A 13683-nucleotide genomic window follows, 5' to 3' on the forward strand; every position below is an offset into this window, starting at 1 on the left:
TCAGCAGCCCAAAGTCTGCTCTTCCCCATACAAGAAGATGGTATGCAATTCTTATTAATGACACTTATGAAGATAAGTAGTACACTGAATAAGGTAGCTAAGGAGAAAAAAAAAACAAAGAGGGGGGAAGAGTCTTTTTCTGGTCACTTCATTTCCTTATCTAGCTAGGCTGAGAGTCTAGCAGTTCAGAACCAAGACTCACCCCAAAGTAAAGAACATAAATAAGGCTATTTTATTTCACTTATTTTGGCAGTTAGAGGCAAGTTTGAGCAGAGTGTGCCAGGTGCCTGAGAGCTACGTTCCCAAGAATATCTAGGTCAAAGCGATTAGTCTGAGCAGAAGAGAATCTAGTGACCTTCCTTGCTTTGCTTAGTAGTAATGTCCAGGTGCGTGAGGTGTTGGCATCTGACAGTCACGAAATTCATCCTGTAACAGCTCCTGTGACTGCAGTATGGTATAAGAAATGATCTCTTGAGTAGTGAGCAATAAGCCTTACTGGATACTTCTCAGAAGTGAGACCAGGGTGCCTGACAAAAAGCAAAAAGAAATGCTACAGTGGAGGCTGGCAAGAGGAATACGGTTATAGTCCAGCCTGAATCTTGATTAAGAAACATTCAAGAATTTTCAGTAGTAAAATGATGGCATCGCAGACTATTTTTTTTTCTTATCTCTGAATTAGTTTGCTTAGGAGAAAGAAATAGCCTTGAAATTGGACATTAATTTGCATTAAGGTAGCTAACAAAGGACTCACCATGGCATGGCTTAATGTTCAAAGCAAACTGCAAACCAGATTGGTATCTGTAATAAGGCACTGACAATCCCTATTTAACAGGGACCTTGCCTTTTTTGCATCAGGAAAGAGAACGGGCAGTGGAGACGAATTCATGGAGCAAAACACTTTCAAGCTCAGCTAAATATGAATTCCCAATAATCCATACCTTAAACAGTGCAACCTGAAGAAACCTTGAACTATTCTGTGTGATGCACCCCTTAGGATGCAGCCTGAGAATAAAAGTACTGCAAAATGCTCAGCTATAATGTCTTCCTGTTTGTCAAAAGCTCGTAAATATGAAAGTTACAGCTGAGGGTATGGAAAAGGAAAAAAAGAAGAGGTGATTCTCATGGCAACAGCAATTGCTTCACATGAGACACCACCAGATCAACAGTATTGGGATTTGCAGGTACAAGACCATGTGGTTAATGACACAAGAACAGGAGCTTGAGGAGAGCAAAGGAAAAATTCTGCTGCAGGGGCTCTGGGATACACTGTCCCAGCAGCTTGCGTGAAAGGGTAGGGAGCTGCGAGTGGAAGCCAGGTGGCTGCGGGTGGAAGGCCTTTCAGACCAGCGAGGGTGTTGCCAAAGCTAGCAGTTTTCTAGTGCCTTGTCCCTTCCTGCACCAGCCCGGGTACAAGTGGAATAATGAGCTGGTGTTAAAAAGCTGTAACTCAGGGGCTAAGAGCGTGTCGAAGGAGCCATCCATCCCCTTATTTTCTATATCCTCTGCTTTACAGGAGCTCTAACTCAGCTGAAGTGCTCCCATTAACAAGGGGAAGTAACCTGGCTTTCAGGATGCTCATCCTTACAGGGACGTTTGTGCCAGCTCAACTAGAGCTGAGGAACAAACCTCCACCAAAACAAAGAGAAAGCATCTCTCCTGTCCTGTTAGGTACCTAATGTGGCTTTATGTTGTTAAACATGCCCTGCAAGAGAAACAAGAGTGGCTTTGTTCTGTTTCTCAGCAGCTCATGAAGAGTTTGAAGTGGTGTGCTTAAAACCCCTTCACACCCCTGCCCTTCACTTCCCCTGTGTCCAGGGGAGCGTGGTCCCACAGCACAGGCAAAGCTTCAGGCACGGACTGCGACTCTCCTCAGCCCTTGACCAGATGGGGGTATTCTAACTGGGAATAAAAAGGGATGACTTTTATTTGCTCACCTTTGGAAAACATTTTAAGACCTACTGTAGTGAGTGCATATCCATTATCTGCATATCAATCATTAATTATTTTCATTAAGGAAAACCATGACATGCTATACTCATGCAGATAAAAGAAATTTGTAATGTTTGCTCTCTCTCTCTCCCCACTCTGCCCCTCATACGTTTTCATTTTGATATTATTCTTAATCCATAGATACTTGAATTAGGAAATCTATGGTTTTTATTAGCAATAAAACTTAACATTTTTTTCCCCTACTGATTTTTTATAGATTTATGGATCCATAATCATTCACGTCACAGCCTGAGGGAGATGAGACTGGAACAGGATAATAGCCCTTAAATCCCCTTCTCTAAGCACTCAGATCTTCCCTGTCAGCAAGATTAAAATGGCCAACAGCAGTCTTCATGTGTCTATATCCCACACAGAGCTTTCATAACAACTGTAGTGGTGGCTGGCAGGGAGAAAAATGCAGAACGGCTGCTGTGCGTGACACTACCGAGACAAAGAGAGAAGAAAACAGGTTTGTCAGCCTTTGTAGTGTTGGAAAGGACTGGCGTTAATTCCTTGATCAGGTGAATGCAAAGAAGGGAGAAGATTAAGAAAAAAGAGTATGTTGCAGTTTAACATGCGGCGACAGTTTCCTTTCCTAAAACATAATGGCAGAGAGAGGGAAGCACCAAATGTCCTCCCGCAGCCCGACAAGGGGAAGGACAACAAAGGCATGCAAGTAGACAAGCAGAGCGGCTTTTCTGCTACTGCTCCATTGAACTTCCAGCCCCTACTGCTCCTGGGACCTGAGGGGAATTACAACTACTATGTGGATGATGAAGATGAGGAAGAGGAAGAGAAAGAACAAGGAAAATGGCCAAGCGGAGACACATGTGAGGGGGAAAACAAGGCCTTATCATCCCTTCCTTGCTCCCCTGTGCTTTCCTCTGGAGCCCCAGCCACGGCTTCCACTTCGTCCGTGCTGAACATCAATGTCGGCGGCCAAAGCTACCGCCTCACCTACCAGGCAGTGGCCATCTATCCCAAGACTCGCCTGGGCCGCCTGGCTACCTCCACTGACCGTCGCTGCCAGCTGGGCCTGTGTGATGACTATGCTGCCCAGGTAGACGAGTATTTTTTTGACCGGGACCCTGCTGTCTTCCAGCTGGTGTACAACTTCTATGCTTCAGGTGTGTTGCGCGTGCGGGATGAGCTGTGCCCCCGTAGCTTCCTGGAGGAGCTGAGCTACTGGGGTGTGCGGCTCAAATACACACCTCGCTGTTGCCGCATCTGCTTTGAAGAGCGCCGTGATGAGCTGAGCGAGCAGCTGAAGGTCCAGAGTGAGCTGCGCTCCCAGGCAGAGGCTCAGGAGAATGAGCAGCTCTTCCACCACATGCGCTACTATGGTCCCCAGCGCTGGCGCCTCTGGAACCTCATGGAGAAGCCTTTCTCCTCTGTCACTGCGAAGGTGATGGCAGTGGCCTCCAGCTTCTTTGTGCTCATCTCCGTGGTGGCCCTGGCACTCAACACAGTGGAGGAGATGCAGCAGGTAGACCAGAAGAGCGGGGAGAGCCGGCCTGTCTTGGAGCACATTGAGACCCTGTGCATTGCGTTCTTCACACTGGAGTATCTGCTGCGCTTGGTCTCTACCCCAGACCTGCGTCGCTTTGCCAGCAGCGCCCTCAATGCAGTAGACCTCATTGCCATCCTGCCCCTCTACTTGCAGATGCTGCTTGAATGCTTTGCTGATGATGACCAGCCCCGAGGTCGGGGCTCTCAGCACGAGCACGATATCGAGAAGGTGGGACGGGTAGGCAAGGTGGGACAAGTGCTTCGCATCATGCGCCTCATGCGCATCTTCCGCATCCTCAAGCTGGCCCGCCACTCCACCGGGCTGCGTGCCTTCGGCTTTACCTTGCGCCAGTGCTACCAGCAGGTGGGCTGCCTTTTGCTCTTCATTGCCATGGGCATCTTCGCCTTCTCTGCCATGGTCTACACAGTGGAGCACGATGTTTCCAGTACCAACTTCACCAGCATCCCCCATGCTTGGTGGTGGGCTGCCGTAAGTAAACTCATCTCACCTTGCTGGCTAGCCAGAGACCCTCCCTTCCTTTCCCCTTCTTTGTTAGAGTCCCTGACAGTCTTGAAAACAGCAGGATCAGATCAGTGACACCAGCTCTGAATTCTGAGCTTACAGGACATATGCACTCACGCACACACAGACACAGTCATTCACTTCTGTTGTAAGCTTAAATCAAGGCTTAATCAGACAGTGTTGAAATTCCCATCCGACCAAGGGCAGACAGTACTTGCACTTTTAAAGAAGTGGGGAAAGAGAGAGGAAAGACAAGCATTTCCCCATTTAATCCCATTGTCAGTGTTGAAAAAAAAAAAGGGGGGCGGTGGGACACAAAAGGAAGACTGCATCAGGCTAGCTGGTTGCAGGTGGACACAGGATTTTCATTCTTCTTGCTTTTGCAGATCTACTGTGACCCATCCTACAACTGCAAGATGATAAGACATCATTTATTAACTATAGTCTGGTCACTCAAAATTGCGAAGCCAAAGCTGTCCCAGAGCTCAGGCTGTTAAAAACATTAGGACCAACAGTAGTTTTACAGAAGAGATTGCATTCTGTCCCCTAGGTGACGCATCTAAGATGTATGTCTGCACAAACAGAGAACATTGGTGGTTATTTATACCATGCCATACTTGCAGAAGAATAAATACAAAAAGAAGCAGAATAGCGCAAGGGGTTGATAATGGAATAAACTGCCTTCTACATCTAGGTCACTGGTTTGATCCCACATCAGTCAGTACTGAGAACTGGTTAACGTCATCTTGAATCTTTTTTTGCAACCTCTGCCAAGAAGAGTGTGATTTTATTCCCATCCCAAGCTCTTGGAGTGAATGTAACTGGCTGAGTTTCAGTTGACAAGCCCCAGAAATAAAGACACAATGACCTTGTTTCTAGAGACTGCCACTGGGTTAGTGCTCTAAAGCATTTGGGCACATCTCCTCGAGATGTCCGAACTATCACTGACCTGTACTATACTGGGTTACATGGAGGGGTGCTTTTGAGGCAGCATTTTCCAAGCTGTTGGGTTCACTTCTTTCAGGGGCATGGAGATTTAGCCAGGAACACAGAGCTGAGAGAGTTTAAAGTCCTCCACCTTGCTTAAATGTCTCCTGGCTCTGACCATGCCCTGGCAGCACTGTTCCAGCATCTTGAACTCAGAATGCATCTCTATGCATGTTCAGAATGCATCTCAGAATGCATGTTCAGGAAGCCGTTTAACGCCAGACTTGGACTGCGTTAGTACCCAAGGACGGACATTAACTTATAGAAGGTTAACAAATACTTCTCAAACTACTGTGAGATCAAAATGATAGTTACATCCTTCAAGGGTGAGCTGTGAAGATAAAAGAAGCACTTGTGGGTTTACCAATACTGTATGTAAATGCTTAACAGATAATCTTCATGCACAAGCATAGCAGTTTCACAGTTACCCTTTTTACAACAACGTTTTGGCAGGGAGGGGGGTGGCTTTATCAAGGGCATTGCAGAGAGGGGGAAGTTGATCCCTGCCTATGCTGCTGCCTCTGCAGCATTTCAGAGCTGGAAAACAACAGTTCTGCTATGCTGCAGAAGATGTGCCTATGTGTAGCAGCCTGGATCAAACCAGAGGACAGCTAGACGCTGCAGGTGCCGAGAGAAGGCAAAGGGCCGATACCTTGGCTGTCCATAACTCTAAGGCTTGTTCCAGTCTGTCATCACGTACATTTCGTTTTGAAGCAGCTGATGGTGGCCTCCATAATCCAGGTTTATGGCAGGGCCCCAGGAGCACTTCTAAGCCCTGGGCCTGGCTATGTCCCAGTTGCTTCCCTGGGGAAGGAAGCCCATGGAAATGGAAAGGAGTCAGAACATCTTCTCATGCTGATTGATCAGCATAGGCACTGGATATGTACATGTGCTGAATATCCTTTAAGTTCGAGCATGGGAAGGAGGGAAAAAAATCACTGAATAAAGGAGAGGGTCCTGTAATGTGACCTTCACAGGTAATCTTTAAGTGATATATGCAGGTTATGAAGAAATTCATGCTTCATACATTATTAGAATAAGGACATTAGCCTTGTATTTTGTTTTCTGAACATGCAGGATATATGCGAAATCTTTAGGATTCATTTCTGCAAATGTCACTATGGTGACAACATAGTAATTTAGATACTCCTAAGAAACCTGTATGACTGACTAGTGAAAAAGGACTATTTAGCTGACCAAGTGCCTCAAAAAGAGGAGCTGTAACATGCACATTGCAATTCCAAGGCATAAAACTCTTTTTAAAGCCTAATCATTCTTTAAGAGTGAAAATTTGGATTATTTGGATTACTCAAATGTCATTAAAATCCAACAGTTTTCATGGTCTCACACACACAGGAGGAGAACTATCCCTCCCAAACTGTCACAGGCGATGTAGAAGACTACGCCAGTGGAACAGAACCTTATCACAGGATAATGGTTTTGTCCTGGCTGGTAGAGAGAAACATCTTGTCTTCATCTCAGTATTTATTTTTGGAGATATTTATCCTGTATTATCATTCAAATCCAGTGACTTAATTTCCATTAAACCGAGTGACTAATCCTTTTTATTCCACAGGAAGCACCAGGTGCATCCTACAAATGTGCTTACCCAGTGCTGTCTCATGTACCCTAATGCTTTCTTAATTTGAAATAACATTTTATTTAGCATGTTAGAGGATGGCAGACTGCATACCGTGACCTTCCAAAGATTTATTTTAGTGCTAAAGCCACAAGGGCATTACGGTGAAAGTCCTACTGCCTGTGGTTTATTTCTGCCAAAGTTTTAGACTACTGTTTTACAGATACACACAGTCTGTTGAGATATTGTGGGAGAAAAAAAAAATTCATTGGCTGAAATAGAACCCTTGCACAGACTAGGAAGTGCCAGATGGCAGAAACCTGCAAGTTTTACCTGCCAGAGAAAAATAAGTTATATTTACTAGATATGAAAATTATAAACAATCAAGATATGTGCAGTGTAAATAGATAAATTAAGTTATTTTATACTGTTTGGGAGTACATCATTCATATGTAGCATCCCCATAAACAAACATCCATGAATTTTTGAAACAAAATTTTACAAAGCAAGCATTACAGTACTTGGTATAGCACCAGATCCATATAAAATAGAACTTCATCCATCCATAGGCTAAAAAGAGAAAATGCTGATGTCTGAGGAGGAAAATGTCTGTGAAACTATGTAGAAAATATGGTGGCAAAATGTACAGATTCATACAAAGTGGATATACTAAATACCATCACTTCCACAAAAAAAAAAAAAAACCACGTTTTAGACCACCCCCAAAACCTTCTTCAAAGGCAAATTCAGCGAAAATTTCCCACTTGTGTACCTGTCAGCTAAAACCTGTCAGGAATATTTCCTACTGAAGGCACACATATGCCTTACTTTTGTAACCTCTGACATAGGGCTGAGCAGGAAGATCAAACAATTTAGCACAACAAATATGTATGTTGCGAGCACATACCGAGAGCAAAACTTCCAGGCAACAGAGAAAGATTTGGTTTTTCCACAGCTCCTTGTAGCTATGTAACCATTAAAGGGGATTTTGTATAGAAACTTCAAGGTCCTGGGTCACTTCTTCCCATATTGCAAACATAATAAGAATGTATTTCACAATTAGATGAAGCTTTTTATGTGTTTCTTCATTAGTTCTTAAAATACATATGACAAACAAAGGTAATACTCAAAATACAACTCTCAGGATAACTCCCACAATACCGAGTTTTGTAAGCACGCTGGATTTAGACACAGGGCATCTGTTCCAAGTAACACAATGAAGGAGCAGGACTGCAGTTATCCCTGGATTTGTGCAGTCAGGGAGCGTCTCTACCCGCTCGCCACAGCCGAGCAAACCCACCTTCTGGACAGGCTGGTAGAAATTGGTTGGAAATCCCCTCTGCAGTACAAAGCTTTTAAAAATCCTCCTGAATAACGTCAGACTGCACTGTTGTCTGTCTTTACTGCATGAGAGGGATTTTTTTTAAATTAGGGATTTTTGCATTAGATGGGCAGTACAGAAAAGGAGACAGCAGAGAGTACTTCAGTTTTATGATACGAAGTGCAAACACTTTAAAATTGTTCCTGACCCCGAACATAACTGTGTGTACGTTTCTTCTCAGCTAATAAGCTGAATGTTGGTTTGCCTGTAGGTCAGCATCTCTACAGTGGGATACGGAGACATGTGTCCAGAAACTCACCTTGGCCGCCTGTTTGCTTTCCTCTGCATTGCGTTTGGGATAATCCTGAATGGCATGCCCATCTCCATTCTCTACAACAAATTCTCGGACTATTACAGCAAGCTGAAAGCCTATGAGTACACAGCTCTCAAGAAAGAAAGGGGGAAGGTGGACTTCACACGGAGAGCCATGAAGAAAATATCTGAATGCTGTGGGGAAAGTGCAACTCACCCTTTGTCACAGCACTGATACAGTTTGTGCTTCGGATATTGGGAGGGAACAGAGAAGCCGAAGGAGAAAGAAGAAAAACAGATCATCCAAGCTAAGTGAAGATAAACTGAAAAGGCCAAAAGTAACAGAAGTAGATGGTGAAACCTGTTTTGAAGGGAGTTGTTTTCAAAAGGAAAAAAGCTCAGATTACAACAACAGATTTTTTTTTTTTTTGGCTTTGCTAGTCTGTGAGCAGCACTCAAGTGCTCATCAAATATCTGGAATGACATTCTTCAAGTTAACCACCCAGAAACTCTTAATTAGACCCACATGAAGATGTAACCCCCTGCTACTGATTAGCCCCATGGTAAAGATCCACCATAATCAATCCAAAGGAAAACAAATTGCTGCCATTAAAGGTCAGCCACCTCAGTGCTGTCAAGGCAGTCTCAAAAATTAAACGAATAGAATACCCAATATACTGACTGCATTGCTGAAATTGGTTTTGCACCAGCTTTCAAAACCCGGAAAACAGCCTAGGGTGTTTACCTGAATGTTAGCAGCATCTAACAGAATGTTAGCAGCATCTAACAGAAGCTTTCAGCTTCTGTTTCCACTGTCAGACAGCTATGCTCAACTGTTCCAATTTTATTTTTCATATGCAGCCCTGCAAATGATTCCCATTTTCATACCTAGGTAAGCAACACACTGCTTTTAGTATTTCCACTATCATCACCTCCATAATCATCTTTCATTATGCCAAGAACTAGTGAAGAGGTCTGGAGTCTGAGTTGATAAATGTCATTGATCAATTTTGAAAATGCTTCCAAACCAAAACCTTCTTTAGGTATAGGATTAAGTGACAAACTAAATTCATTTTACAGCATTTAATGTATTTACTTACTGAACTCTTAGAATAATAATAGGCCTGTCACAGGACATAAGTGTTAAAACAGCATTTAAAAAATAATCAAATGACACATGTAATGGATAATCTCTCCAAGACTTTCTCTTATCAACACTTATCTGTAACCAGCTTTAAAAATAATTTGAAGTCAAGATACTTCGTCTGGTACATACAGCCGATAAGGACAAAATTCTGACGCCTCAGCTCACTCCCAGTAGTATCTTACTTCCCAAGATTATTGAGCCTTCTTGCAACTGCAATTTCTTATGCGTCAGAAACTCACCCCAAAACCTATGCAACAAATAAGAACAACAACAATTAAATGGAATCAGAGTTTCATGTATCAGTTCACAGCATATCAGGAGTATTCCTTCCAGTTGTAACAGTTTAGAAACAGGAACCTGAAAAACAGATCCAAAAGAATAGTATTTTATTGATACTCAAATAGCATAAGAAAAAGGGTAACAAAAAGAAGCAACAGTAAACAGTCACTGATACAACCCACGGCTTTTACTCAGCAGCACTCTTGCTGCAACACAGCCTGATGGCAGAGATGAATTTTAAAATTCTTGAACTTTCACATTGTGTCTGTCCTGCCCTGCTGAATGCAAATGGCTGCATTCAGATCTCAGAGCCACACTGGAGACAATGGTGTGAAGCTCACTCTTGGGACAGCTGAGGGTGGAAAAGTTCATTAATTTTGCCACATCCATGCAGATTGTGTCAAGCATAGGGACATTTCTCCTTTCAACAGTGAGAAGGTAATTAGTAACCAAGTTGCTCTTCCCATTCTCTACCTCCAGACAAATGTATCATAAGCCCATCTGTCATTTTGTTCTTTAAGAATGACAGTCAGCACATTGTGTGCTGATCAGCTCTGTTAAAAGCTAAACCATGTCTTTAAGGCACAGCTGAGCCCTGGGAGTTGAATGTGATAGATGTTTGCTGTTCTGGACTACACACAATACAGCAGGCACAATCCTGGCACTCACTGAGAATAGCTGCTTTACTTTGGCTCTAAGGATGGTATGGATTTGCACAACCCTTCTGCACAGCAATAACAGGACAAGGAGCTTCCTGAAACCACAGGAAGCCTCGCTCTTAGACCTCCGAGGCAGTTCAGTGAGGTGGCAGGTTACAAGCATGCAAAAAACCAACTGTGCTTTATTTTCAACATGCAGTTTGTGTTAGATCCATTAAAAGGACTTAAACATTGGTGATTATCCAACTTTCCAAGATTTGGAAACCCTAAATTAATTTCCTTGTCTGAAGTAATCAGTATTTGCATGTACCATGCCGATGGCATGCAGATGCTTGGCTTTGAATGGCAAGTTCAGCTGCTTCTGGCCACCTAGAAAAATCCAGAGCCTGAGCACTTACTCTGCTGAGGCTGAACTTCCTCATAGCCTCAGACTTGGCACAAATCACCAGCCTTGTTTTCCTCCCTGCTTGCCTCACGTGTGGCACTAACTCAAGTAGATGTCTTTGAGACATGTAAGGGAATAAGCTTTCCACACAAAATATGAGGAGGAAAAGGACTGTCTCTTTTTATCAGGAATCAGAATTGAATGTCCTCGGCGAGTACTTTCTTATCTGTCCAACAAGATTTTAACACGCAAGTACTGCCCTAACCGTCCAAATACAGCTTGGAGTGGGTCTCTCGCACTCCTCTAGATGAAGTTGTTCCACTTTGCACCAAGTAAATAACGGCCCACCAGGTGACAGTAAAAGAAAGACTGTACAGCTTGGTGTTTGGCTGGGTCGAAAGGTGTGGGTCACTGGCCCTGCTTCAGTAAAGAACTTTGAAAGTACCCTGACAAAGCCGCAAAATCTTCCCACTCAGTCTCCTCTGGCCCAACCAATCTTTCGTTGAAGGATTTAGTCCAGAAGGACCCAAGAGTCAGTCCCTGCACACTGCAGCCACACGAAGGCAAAACTCTGTGTTACCCTCCAGGCTAACGGCCATGGGCCCAAACACTTCCTGACATGGAGGAGACGAATTTATGCCAGGAGAAGACAACATCATAACCAGTACTACCAAGGTCCCACCTAGGTGCTCTGAACCCAGAGGCCATCACACCTCAGGCAGCTTAGCTTACCTAGTGGCTGCCTCACTCTCTTCTTTCTCACTGCACTTTGTCTTCTCATCCCTCCACCATCTAGTCCCACCATTCTGCTGATGGCAGCTTTGTTACCTTTTTGATTCCTCTGTGCATTGACTCAACACCCAAGTGTGACAGTCTGAGGGAGCAGGGTTAGATTGGTTTGTGACCTAGCTCAATTCAGAGATCTCTGACTAATGCTAGAGCTGACACAAGATAAATAGTGTGCAGTCTGGAGGACAGACCTTTGGGAACTGTCACATGAAATATTAAGCAGAAGACTACACGAAGTTGCTGGTTTTCTATTCTGTAATACCTGGCTCATCTGCTCTGCTGCATTCAGCAAGTGAACGAGTCCTTAATGGAGTAAGGCATTTTCCAGTAAACTAGAAGTTAGTGTTTGGGCTTTTGTTTGTTTTTCAATCAAAGACTTATTCTCTTCTCTGTATTACCTTATGCAACTTTCTGCCTTGTGGCTTATCTAATCTTATTTTAGGGGTGACAAGCTTAAGTTTGTGCAGTTCAATACGAAAGAATATGTGTAAAGTTGAGGTACCACTATTATCAGCCAGATGTTGCCCCAAATGCCCAAGGCTCTGTCAGTACCAGTATTTTCTGCATATGGTTACCAGCAAGGTCCTCCCACACAGTCCTCTCCCGCTGTGAGAGCCTGTCTGAGGCTCACAGCGTACAAAGAGGACGTCCAGCCATCTCAGAGGAAGGAAGGAGTTCATATTCCCACAGAAAAACCTTCTGACAACCTGCAGAAGGCTGTGCAAATCTGTATCAGCTGGCTTTGAAACAGGATGCAGCTTTTTTGCCATTTGTTTGTTGATGCAACAGTTCCTTCCAAGATAGACTCACAGTTAATTCATTCTGCCACATCCACTAAGACTTTCAGTGGCATCATCACTGTCCCTAGATTACTCAAAAGAAACAGTCAAATGGTACACATGATGGCATCCAAAAATAACACACGAGAGCAGTGATTGCCTTGGTTACTTGAATGTCACAGGGCTTCGACAATCAAAAGATTTCAAAATAACCACACCAAAGGAAAATATGCTTAAACGCAACAAAGATGGGCAATGCTATTAAAGCTAAAGTAGGTAGGGTTTGCTTTATAAGATGTTAATTTGGCATAGCTAAGGTTTTAGGGAAATAGGGTGGAGGATTCTCAGCCCACTGAGAAATTAGAAACCTCTTTGAATGTGGCCATGCTAAAATCTTGTATTTTAACTAATTGCAGATATTAATGAGCCCCAGAGGGAGAAGGAAAATATGTTCTATCATTATGTTTCACTACAGACTTAACAAAATGTCTCTGGTAGACAAAGAAACAGTCACTTTTTCTGGACGACCTGGCTTCATTTTCAACAGCTAAGTGTTGTTTCTTCTACTCATTTTAGGCCTGGGAATTATTGGAAAAAAAGAAAAAAGATGGAAAAAAGAAAAAGAGGAAAAAAACAGAAAAAATAAATAAGAAAAAAATAAGGGTGGGGGATAGTAGAAATCTAAAGTTTGTCCCTACATGAGACAGTGGAAAGAATTCCAATTAGAATGTCTTTGCACAAATCCTTGTCTTAGAAGAACATCACTTTTTCAATGCAATTCAGCAGCTGTTTGCTTTTCTTATTCAGAAAGATAGCACTTAAAGGCGTAGCTACAGTAAGCCACAGATTAATAGGCATCTGGTGCTATTCCCAGGCTTCTAAGACAAATAGTAATATTCAGTCCTTAAATACGTATAATTTAGAAGATTATAAACTAGGTATACTTCAAAGTTTTTGAAGAAACATAATGACCATCAGTAAGCCTAGGAAAGCAGAAAATGTCTCATTGCTTAAACAGCTTCAATTGTTTAGAACATTCTGGTTTTATGTTATGTAAAAATATTTGATTCATGCTTATCTGCTATTTACAAAACCTTTATCACCTTCTTTATTCACTAGTAGAGAAATTACATAGCATTTGACTGTAATCCAGCTCTTTATCTTGGATTGAAAGGTCAGAGGTACTAGCTTTTTATGTACTCTGGTAATTTAATGGAAATATGCTGAGAAAAATTAAAGCATTCTATGGAATTCTCACATAACTCCTGAGGTAGAGATTATCAAGGTTTTTAAATAAAATTTGCCAGAGTCTAATTCTACTCTATGAAATGACTCCATACTGTCATTCTGACTTCTGAAGCAGATTTGCTTCATTTATAAGGAAAATCATTTCCCTCCCTATTAACAACCAGATAAACAAGTACC

General features: G+C 42.9%; 1 protein-coding gene across 1 annotated transcript; it reads left to right on the forward strand.

Moving 5' to 3' along the window:
- Positions 1-2548: 2548 nt before the first annotated feature.
- Positions 2549-8455, forward strand: KCNV2 (potassium voltage-gated channel modifier subfamily V member 2; the record flags this gene model as incomplete). The annotated part of the gene is made up of 2 exons (XM_082012817.1): positions 2549-3988; positions 8180-8455. The coding sequence occupies 2 exons, from the start codon at positions 2549-2551 to the stop codon at positions 8453-8455; spliced, it is 1716 nt and encodes a 571-aa protein (XP_081868943.1).
- Positions 8456-13683: the final 5228 nt, after the last annotated feature.

This window comes from Phaethon aethereus (genome assembly GCF_964289735.1).
Source record: "Phaethon aethereus genome assembly, chromosome: Z".
NCBI classification, from domain to species: Eukaryota; Metazoa; Chordata; class Aves; order Phaethontiformes; family Phaethontidae; genus Phaethon; species Phaethon aethereus.